Source organism: Ciona intestinalis, unplaced genomic scaffold, assembly GCF_000224145.3.
Source record: "Ciona intestinalis unplaced genomic scaffold, KH HT001116.1, whole genome shotgun sequence".
NCBI classification, from domain to species: domain Eukaryota; kingdom Metazoa; phylum Chordata; class Ascidiacea; order Phlebobranchia; family Cionidae; genus Ciona; species Ciona intestinalis.
Window position 1 is genome coordinate 1,971 of NW_004191437.1, and position 10,288 is coordinate 12,258.

The 10,288-nt window shown below is 40.0% G+C and overlaps 3 protein-coding genes and 1 non-coding gene across 5 annotated transcripts in view; 1 reads left to right on the top strand and 3 right to left on the bottom strand.

Annotated features, from left to right (window-relative positions):
• Window positions 1-3,966, bottom strand: part of LOC100183891 (NCK-interacting protein with SH3 domain-like) — a 5,297-nt gene extending 1,331 nt beyond the window's left edge. The window contains exons 1-5 of the mRNA XM_026840083.1: window positions 1,599-3,966; window positions 1,224-1,362; window positions 1,077-1,168; window positions 858-1,021; window positions 626-795 (exon numbers count right to left, since the gene is read on the bottom strand). Of these exons, the coding sequence (XP_026695884.1) occupies window positions 1,335-1,362; window positions 1,599-3,634 (2,064 nt within the window). The 5' untranslated portion in view covers window positions 3,635-3,966 and the 3' untranslated portion in view covers window positions 626-795; window positions 858-1,021; window positions 1,077-1,168; window positions 1,224-1,334. The remainder of the gene's footprint in view (window positions 1-625; window positions 796-857; window positions 1,022-1,076; window positions 1,169-1,223; window positions 1,363-1,598) is intronic.
• On the bottom strand, window positions 1,169-1,221 carry mir4172 (microRNA 4172). The gene has a single exon (NR_034568.1). It is a non-coding gene; the product is annotated as a microRNA 4172 (primary transcript).
• Window positions 3,967-3,996: 30 nt separating the features above from the next.
• On the top strand, window positions 3,997-6,186 carry LOC100179189. The gene is made up of 5 exons (XM_002122182.4): window positions 3,997-4,412; window positions 4,460-4,709; window positions 4,762-4,910; window positions 5,019-5,138; window positions 5,191-6,186. Exons 1-5 carry the CDS (start codon window positions 4,300-4,302, stop codon window positions 5,798-5,800), a joined length of 1,242 nt encoding a protein of 413 aa, XP_002122218.1. The 5' UTR covers window positions 3,997-4,299; the 3' UTR covers window positions 5,801-6,186.
• LOC100181521 (pleckstrin homology domain-containing family M member 1-like) overlaps window positions 5,757-10,288 on the bottom strand; it is a 7,526-nt gene continuing 2,994 nt past the window's right edge. Inside the window, exons 5-17 of one of the 2 annotated variants that reach the window (XM_002122830.5) lie at window positions 8,961-9,094; window positions 8,741-8,905; window positions 8,463-8,604; window positions 7,919-8,041; window positions 7,661-7,821; window positions 7,336-7,592; window positions 7,052-7,285; window positions 6,847-6,963; window positions 6,658-6,796; window positions 6,416-6,598; window positions 6,087-6,273; window positions 5,970-6,032; window positions 5,757-5,915 (exon numbers count right to left, since the gene is read on the bottom strand). In XM_002122830.5, coding sequence (XP_002122866.2) covers window positions 5,856-5,915; window positions 5,970-6,032; window positions 6,087-6,273; window positions 6,416-6,598; window positions 6,658-6,796; window positions 6,847-6,963; window positions 7,052-7,285; window positions 7,336-7,592; window positions 7,661-7,821; window positions 7,919-8,041; window positions 8,463-8,604; window positions 8,741-8,905; window positions 8,961-9,094 — 1,965 coding nt within the window. In that variant the 3' untranslated portion in view covers window positions 5,757-5,855. Of the gene's footprint in view, window positions 5,916-5,969; window positions 6,033-6,086; window positions 6,274-6,415; window positions 6,599-6,657; window positions 6,797-6,846; window positions 6,964-7,051; window positions 7,286-7,335; window positions 7,593-7,660; window positions 7,822-7,918; window positions 8,042-8,462; window positions 8,605-8,740; window positions 8,906-8,960; window positions 9,105-10,288 lie in introns of both variants that reach the window. The other variant, XM_018817075.2, reaches the window with a different exon arrangement.

Here is a 10,288-nt window from a genome sequence, read left to right on the forward strand (position 1 = left end):
ACATATCGACTCACGCCACATGATAGTTTCCTACATTCATATGATCGTTAATCACGTGATACATATATCGACTCACACCACATGATAGTGTCCTACAATCATATGATCATTTATCACGTGATACATATATCGACTCACGCCACATGATAGTTTCCTACATTCATATGATCATTAATCACGTGATACATATCGACTCACACCACATGAAAGTTTCCTACAATCATATGATCATTAATCACGTGATACATATCGACTCACGCCACATGATAGTTTCCTACATTCATATGATCATTAATCACGTGATACATATCGACTCACACCACATGATAGTTTCCTACAATCATATGATCATTAATCACGTGATACATATCGACTCACGCCACATGATAGTTTCCTACATTCACATGATCATTAATTACGTGATACATATCGACTCACACCACATGATAGTTTCCTACAATCATATGATCATTAATCACGTGATACATATCGACTCACGCCACATGATAGTTTCCTACATTCACATGATCATTAATTACGTGATACATATCGACTCACGCCACATGATAGTTTCCTACAATCATATGATCATTAATCACATGATACATAGACATCATATACTAACCTCGCGATATCTTCTTTCTCCAACTTAGTTATTCTCGTATGTTCCAAGTTAAAATTGTGCCCATAATGTTGAAGATGAGCTTCCACGTGAACTTCGGTATTTGCGGGTTCATTCTTCCATTGAGTTACTTTAACAGATGCCGTACATTCAACGCCGGTCTTGCAGGATCCCTGTCATAGAAATAATATAACACCATAGAAATAATATAACTATAGAAATAATATAAACCCACTTGTATTTTCATTTGTTTCTTGGTAGCACTACTTGTATAGGATCCACCTCTATGGCAATAAAAACACGCTGTTGACGACCCGTTCTTATTATTTTGCCAGCCTCGTCGTCGCATGAACGTACAACATGCTTCGCGCTCTGTCTTCGCGAGCCAAATATCAAAGTCTACAAATACACATAGATATCATATTTAAACATAGCTGTAATATAACAAACAAACCCGATTGGTTGGCGAAAACAAAATGTTGAACGGTTTGAATTATCCCGTGTGTGTCTTCAAGGTGCGTTCGTAGCTGAGGTATTCGATTGCAGCTAAATATATGACATAATAATAATGACATCACAATGATTATGACATTATACTTACACGAAACCACACCCAACTTCGAGGCAAATAGCATCAGCAGAGCGCGAGCGACCCGGAATTTGGGAATTTTTCTTTAAATGTTTCGGATGACTCAGTGTTTGTTTTGTTGTATCATTGTGACTCAGCATTGTTCAACTTCCTTATAATTAGGTAAATTAAAGTGTTAATAAATAAAATATATTAAATATTAATACAAAGAGAATAAATACTGATGGAATATAATTAGTTATTAATTTGAAAGATAAGGAATACAAAACATAAAGAGAATGAATTATAAAGAAACATAAAAAACCACAAGTTTAAACATCAACAAACAAATGTGAAAAATCTTCAAGTATTTTTGAAACGATCGTTTTATCGAATTCGACGACCGACCTAAAGCTGTCATCGTGTGGTAACTCCTCGTTCTTGATTCGATTCAAGATTTGAAATAAATCGCGACATCTATGTCGAGTTTCAATGAATGAAGACGTTCCAGCGACCTTAAGAAGCAAATCTAAATACTCGGTGCGACCTTTCGACCCCGATGAAAGGTCAGCGATGTTACGAACGATTATGTCAATCAAAACCATGAGATCGTTAGTGTACAGAAAGCAATCACCCGTGTCCCTTCGAGCAAAAATATCCTGGAAAAATTTAAGAACAGAGTTTGGTGGTTGGTCACATGATGTGGGGTCGTGACCTTCATTGACAGGGTCACAACCCTCATTGACAGGGTCATGACCCCGGTTAAACAACAACATTAACTTCTCACTCAGCCTCGTCGAACCCCCTCTAGCGGCGATAACATTCAGTGTCGGATTGGCATCGGGTGAAACATGATGGAGGTTGATTGACAGGATGACACGAATCATAACATCGTCGAGATCTTCATGTGAGCCATCTTCCCCCACCGTGCCATCTTCAATGATATCCATCAAATATTTAACAAATGATTCCCCGATAGTTTCATCGTAAGCCACCGGTACAGGTTCCCCCGTCGAGAATAGCAAACTCAGCACAACGCAACAGTAAGCGACCCTCATTTTGTCACTTCGTGCATGGTCGGTTACTTCGCGCACCAATTCCTCAGGCAACACTGACGTAACAAACACCGATATAAACTTGGGTGAAATTGAACAAATCGCGCCGATAATCTGAAGCAAGATTAACCGAATTCGAACTTTTGGTTCCATTTGGTAATAATTGGCGATTGTCATTAAAGCATTGTTGTCATTATGACGTAACAATGGAATATATTTCGTATCTAATGTTGAAGTGAGGGTAAGAATCTGATTTAAGATTTCTACGATATCATTTTCATCGTCCTGTACGGCCCAATTGCGCTGTTGCGCGTCATTTTTAATTTCACACAGGTTCGCGAACGCCAAACCCAACTTCGCAACCTCGTCATCCGGCTCGGCGGCAAGCATGGGTAAAGTTGAAATTATGTTGTGCATGGCGCCATCAAGTGTGGGCACTTGATTTGCGATTAGACTTAACAGCGAGACAACAATTTCTTTCGATTCTCGCTTTGTTATGTTTGTCGTACTTGTCACTAGGTGGAGCAAATCTTCCCCAAGGTTTTCGGGTATTTCCTGCCCTCTGATTGGTCCGGATGATTCCTTCTGCCCTCTGATTGGTCCGGATGATTCCTCCTGCCCTCTGATTGGTCCGGATGATTCCTCCTGACCTCTGATTGGTCCGGATGATTCCTTCTGCCCTCTGATTGGTCCGGATGATTCCTTCTGCCCTCTGATTGGTCCGGATGATTCCTCCTGCCCTCTGATTGGTCTGGATGATTCCTCCTGCCCTCTGATTGGTCGGGATGATTCCTCCTGCCCTCTGATTGGTCCGGATGATTCCTTCTGCCCTCTGATTGGTCCGGATGATTCCTCCTGACCTCTGATTGGTCCGGATGATTCCTTCTGCCCTCTGATTGGTCTGGATGATTCCTCCTGCCCTCTGATTGGTCGGGATGATTCCTCCTGCCCTCTGATTGGTCGGGATGATTCCTCCTGCCCTCTGATTGGTCCCGATGATTCCTCCTGCTCTCTGATTGGTTGAGATGTTTGATTAACAGCTCGGCAGGGCACAGGAGGTGCCTTTCTTTTCCTTTTTTTCGAAACTTCATCCTTATGTTCGTTCAACTTAAACAACAAACTTTCTTGGTCTGCAGATAATTTACCTTTTGAAGAAATATATATTTTCGAAATCGCTTCATCGATCGATTTGATAATGACGTCGTTTGATGACGTCACAGTGCCATCCATGTATGACGTAGGTACAAACCCAACACCTCCATTCTGATTGGCTACAAGCCACCACGCTTCATTGGTTTTCTCCAACACACAAACTTTCTCACCTTTACAAACCGACATCGTGTGCGGTTCACCATCGCGCGCAACAAAATCTTTAGCAACGGCGAACATTATGACGTCTACAATCTTACAATGATGACATAACAATGCAGATTCTTTAAAACTGGGGAATCCCCAACGTTGCAATTAAACCAGATAAGACCTAGGACGAATTTTCTAACAATATTTAAATGAACGACTTTTAAACATTTTAAATAAATTAAATAAATAAGGATTTAAATCTAAGAAAATTATGTTTGACATTTTGTTGTCAATTGCCACTACGCGTCGCTGTTAAGCAATTAAATCGCTTTTCCATCGATCATTCGCTACACTCATTGTTCTTGAGTGGGTGTAGTCTGTGACGTCATAAAGAGGCTCTTCGTTAAGAAATGAACAAAATGTTTCTGGTGATGGCATAACAACATAGGCGACGCGAAACATTCGCTTATAATTCGAGAGAAACGAAGAAAAAAGTCTAAACGTTCAAGTTTCAAAGCTTTAGAAACACTCATTCTAGGTAGTTTCGATACAGGCGTCACGTGACGATGACGTACTTCCGGTCCAACAGGCAGTCGAGCTGTGGGCGTTTTGTAATTAGTGGTTTTGATATAAATTTAATGCACTGTTTCGTCACAGGTTAGCGAACAATGGTATATAGTGACGTAAGAATGACCAGCATTGTGTCGTCGTTGTTGAAATATTAATGTCAATATTGGGTTGGGCGAGTCAGTAATATGAGGTATTGGGGTAACTATGTAAGATATAGAACGAAAGAAGCGTTTGTTGTTGCTGCTGTATTTTTCTCGTCGGCATGTTTGTTACAAATGTTTCATGTTCCACCGTTACCGTAAGTTTAGTGTTTATAACGTCGCATATACTAACTAGCTTGTACAGGTCTAACGAAACGAACGGCCAAAGCCATTCAAGGATCAAAATCAGATCTATTGACGATGATGTCACTAATGATGACGTCATATTAAAGTTTGAGAAGCCAGTTAATGTAGCCGACCCGAAACCAACGCCTGTGAAAGTTAGAGGCTTGCAGAATCTACCCAAGGAATTTAAAGTTGATTTAAAAGAAGAACGAGCGTTGTTCAAATATTGCATTGAACCGGATCGCGTTGTCGGGACAAACGGACTTTTGGTGGGTTTGTTTATTTTGTGAATTTGTTCGTTTTCTTAAAGTTTGTTAATAGAACGCACGAAGATTTCAAGGCCACACATGGTCGGGTCCTTATATGAGCGGTGCTGTTGTTTATTTAGTTGCGTCGAAAATACAACATATAGATCGACGATCGTTGCTACGGGAAACATGGGGCTCGATTCGCGATCTAGAAGGACGCAAGTACGTTAATGACGTCATAATCGATACGGTTGATTTGTGCGCGATAACGCATGACGTAACAAATCAACCGTATATTTAATTGTGTCGTCATAACAAATGTGTTGTTAGAATCGAGTTGGTGTTTATCATCGGAACGAACAATGGACGACAATCGGGTATTATGACGTCAGATATAGCGACGGAGAATAGCGTACATAACGATATTTTGCAATTCGCTGGCGACGACAAGTAAGTTTTATTATTTCCATTTTAACCAAATTTTCACCCGAAATATTTTTAGCTCGGCAACGAACGTGAGGCTTGCGGCGTTACAATGGGCGGGCAACTCCCTTCCCGGAGATTTCTACGTTGCTCTAACCGATGATGACGTCATAGTGAATCTACCCTACGTCATGGATTACGTCACAGCAGAATCTCCACCGGTGGTTCCCCCTGCGTCGGTGATTATGACGTCAATAGAGGGCGGCGGTTCAATTGTGTCGTCACAATCCCAACGTATGTTCTGCTTGGATGGTTACGAAGAATCTGAGCTAACGAAGCGTGACGGTCATGATTCAGTGAACATGAGTGTTTACTCATCCATGAAGTACCCCCCATATTGCCCCGGGGAGCTCGTTGTAATGCCGGTGTCACTTGCGCAAGATATATCTAATGTTGCACGAGTGACCCAACCCACCCTACCCCACCAGCTCCACCAAGTGTTTATAACCGGGATATTACGTCGTAAACTTAACAGGGGTGATGATAACATTGTTGCTGCTGGTAGACAAGGGGGGTACTGCATCAAGTACCACCCTAGCAAGGTAACGGACGCTAAGATATTATGGCAAAGTTGGTACGACGGTATGCGACATAGACATCATATTTATTCAATATCGGCTATAAGATGAAGGCACTTGTTACAACACTGCATGGTGTATGATGTCATAATATGGTATTATGACATCATAAGTTCATTCTAGCGTGACGTCTTTCACATCGTGGGCAGTGATCCGTAAAACAACGCTGAAAAGATATGTTATTATGACATCATAGACCACATTATGACATCACACCTACCTTATGATAAACACTTTTACATTCTTCACATGTCATTGTGATGTCATCAAATGCAAATATCACCTGACAATATATCTCTGTGATGTCATAATACAACCAGTGTTATGTTATTGTTACCTCATCTTTTGTGCAAATCTCACAAACGAAACCTTTAGCTGTGCAAAGTTGGCATTGGCGGACATGTTTGGTCCCAAATAAAACAACTTTATTAATTGAATTGTAGAGAGTTCCGTCAGAGGTTAAACAAAGGTCATTAGGGGTGTATAAATGGGGATTCCCCAACATATGGGTTAAACCTTTTAATCTGGAATGTAATGATTGTTATAAAACTTATGATGAATTTGAACTTATTATAAATGGATGGGTGATATTGTGACTTCTCGTTTGCACGCATATATACATAAAGACGAGGTAATAATAAAACACAGGAAAACAGCTGTAAATACCTTTGTGACATCATAGTAGGATCCAACAAACGACAGGTACGTAAATAAGGTTGCAACGACGAAAGTTTGATTCTTAACGGCAACAAACGTTTCATTTCCTCCAAATAACGATAAGCGGTCGGGTTAACGACGTTCATTGCGATGCAAGGATCTTTCCATTGTTGTGTAAGGAATATCATGGATCTGGTTGTATATGACATCATTGTATATGACATCATCATCATATATGACATCACACTTACTTTTTAGCGACGGGATATTTCTTGAAATCCCAATTATGAACGATCCTCGCTGGTATTATGTGCTCATCCATTAGGTGGCAGTGTGAGCAATAATATTCACCCGTGAAGTAACAAAGACGAGGTGTTCCGTATATTATACCTGTATTATGACATCATAATATATATATAATATTATAGCAACAAACCAACCAATAGGAGACGAGCATTCAGCGCATTGAAAGTTTTGTGCGTCGAGTCCGATCTCATTGGCTATCGAGGTCATGTGACTTAACATCGTTGATTGACGAGTGGATCCGAGTAAATGAGCTGTATGATGTCATAATTAATTTATATGACATTACAACCAACATTATGACATCACAACAAAGTGAACAAACATTATGACATCACAAACCTTCTTCAACTTCATCTTGATTCAAAATCACAAATTCTTCCGAATTATTCGAGTTCTCCGATTTTACCTCCGACGTAACTTTTTTGCTTATCGAGGCCATCGAGTGTTCCCGAGGGGGTGGTTGTGATGTCACAGGAGGTCCGTCTATGACATCATGTTTGATGACATCATTATTGATGACATCATCAGTGTGAGACGACCAACCGACGCCGCACATCAAACTGTTGCCCTGACCTTTTAATGACCCTCGTTAATATTAATCCAATTAAATATATTTAACTCACCAGGTGACACTGGAGAGCAGGGAGTTTCGCAAAATGAATCTGAGGTTCGAGAATAAATATCGACGGGGTCATAGGTCGCAGCGGGGTCATATGCGGTATTTATGGGGTCATGGGTGGACTCCACAAGGTCAAGGGTCACTGGGGTCACATTATCATGGGATGAATTCTTAGGTTCAAAGGTCGTGACCTCATCAAGGTTTGACCCCGTGGGTTCAAAGGTCACGTCAGGTTTCTCTGAGCAAAGCGTTGATGTCGATCTGCATGTTTGTAATATTTCCATGTTTGCCATACTTTATGTTTGATATAAAATACAAGTTTGACTCACATCATCATATCAGGGAATTCCCCTTCTTGTGGTGAAGTTATGGGACTTTCCCTGAGTTGAGAAATTCCATTGTCTTCATTATGATGTAACAATGGGGTCGATTGTTGGTTTGAGAGAATCCCCACTTTATGGGTCGGGGTCAAATCAGGAAACGAACTTTCCTGAAAAAGTTTACGACGATTTATAATCGAATACGACACCGAAGATTAATTAGAAAGCAACAAAAGGTTAAAATAAATGATGTGATAATCGACGTACCTCTTCAGGGGAACCCCCACTAAAGGAGGGACTTTGTGAGAAACCCCGGGGAATCCCCAAACATGGGGTACTAGTTGTAGAAATCCCGGAACTTAATGAACCCCAACTCCCATAATCCTCAGACTAAATAAAAGATGGGATAATTAATAAGATATGCTGTAATATATGTTATGTATGTACATTAAATAAAGTACGTAACGTACGTGACACCTTGTGAACCCAAACTTCCGTTACCTTCCAAATAAATAATATTACTGGGTTCCATTACAATGTAAACAATAGCTATTGTTAAAGTAACAATGGATAAACAACAACCATTGTTACAAGGTCAATTGTTATTTGATTAACCTAATTGTGACATCACACCTCCAGCTTAACTTACTTAGTGATGTCATAATGAACTTAGACATAGGTACCAAACCTGGGGTGGCAACCAATAAGTTAGATTTGTTTCACAGGATTGTCTATCCCTGCACCCCATTAAAAGATACATGAGGACTTATATGCATACAAACTTAACAATCATAATATTTGTGTGGCTCACCATCGCCCTCAAGTTGCGAGACTTCCTCCGTTTTACGACAGTACGACTGTATAAGATGTTTCTCTGTAGAGGGGTTTCCCCCAAGTCAACTGATGCTCGAAGCTGATTGGTCGGTAACGACGCGGAGATTTGTGATGTCATACTACAATGACAATGTTATTTATATTAATACACGGGGTTGAGTTACAAAACTACATTGTGTTATTGAAGATATTACTTGACAATGATGTACAGTCATCACACTTCTGTTGTATGTTTCTTATAAAACTAAAGTTTACCTTTCGATAGCCCGTTCAATACCATGTTCACGTGATTCCTTCTCATGTGTTGCGTTTCTCTCACGTGATACTTTCCGCTCACGTGATGACTGCTTATATGGTAGCTTCCCAGGCATTGTGTATTTTCCATGGTTGCCGCTGACAACGTAATTATTGTTCGGCCTCCTGTAATTGTGATGTCATACTTAAATATACCAGGTGTTTATGACATCATCATCACCTATTGTTTGATGAATGGATCACTCTAGCGACCTCTAGTGGAGTTTTTGTCCATGAATTAAGAATCGACGAATTACAACTGAGGTCGAAGGTCAAACTATCGGCTCCGTGTAAATACCGAAGGAAAATGTCGGCCTGTGTGATACTGGAGAATGTTAACAATGGGTAATCATATAGTTCACACCAAAGAGATTAAAACCAATGAGTGGAAACTAGCCGCTTGTTACGTCATCAAATCCTATCAATCACATACATTTTAGTTTCGTCCTCCGTCACGGTCCAGTGCATCACGAGAAAATGCTGGTTTATACAAAGAGGTTTAGTAAAGCTGCATTAACGGTCGTATACAATTTGTACCTGAAACTTACCTCAAAGGCGCTGCAGGATTGAAATTTAGCATAGTGGCGATGGAATTCGTGCCTTTAACTGTTTTTATTTAGTCAGCTATGATGGTTTATGTGCAATTTTTGAAGACGAAGCGGGACGGGATTAAAATGTTCCGACGAGCCGTTGAGAAAATACAACGGAAAGTTTGCTTTAATTTGCGTGCGATTATAGTATGCCTAAAGAATTTTATGCGTAATGCTATAGCATGGTGACAAAGGTTCATTCAGTAAACGTGGTGTTCAGGAGTGGTGGATCGAAGTTGGCGGCAATTTAGGTTCACTATCTAGTGCAGATTACTTTGTTACAAGTTTTACTGAGAAAGCACCTGGAAACTCATTGTTTTTTAAATTTACCAAAGATGGGATTAGCCAAAAGAATTAAAGTTATACCTGGTTTATTTTACTTGCCAAGACACAAAAGCTTAGATTTTGTTTTTCTGATAAGTGTAGTGGTACAGAAATGGGATCGCCTGAACGTATTCCGGAGTCGCCACAACTGACTATAAATACAGTGACATTACAAAAATGGTTTTCAAAAAATATAAAAATAAAATTGTTTTGTTCCAGATCGCAACCATTACTGTATATTTTCAGCTTGCGTGATGCGTCACAGTAAAACCTTTGTGTCGTCATGTTAAAAATTATGACCGAACAGCAAAGTTTTGCAGCTAAACTAATTAAACTCGGGTCACTTACATTTTTCTGTACAGTTAGTTATATTCAGCTACAAAGCATAAATTATTATAATACAAACATGGCAGCAAAAAATAGCAGAAGTTTGTTTGACAAGGCGAGTTTTTTGAACGTAGGTTGCAATCTCTTGCATCACAAACCAATGTCATGAAGGCATTTACCGGAGTATTGGCAGTTTACTTCGCATGTCGCCTCTTACCAAATTGCAAATTTTAATGCCAGCAATGAAGGAAGTTGTGCCTGTCATGAT

Excerpts from the sequence above, each read along its gene's own strand:
- LOC100179189 (XM_002122182.4), top strand. The coding sequence starts at position 4,300 with ATGAGGTATTGGGGTAACTATGTAAGATATAGAACGAAAGAAGCGTTT. Across the intron at positions 4,413-4,459 it reads TTTCATGTTCCACCGTTACC|GTCTAACGAAACGAACGGCC; the intron begins GTAAGTTTAGTG and ends TAGCTTGTACAG. Across the intron at positions 5,139-5,190 it reads CAATTCGCTGGCGACGACAA|CTCGGCAACGAACGTGAGGC; the intron begins GTAAGTTTTATT and ends AAATATTTTTAG.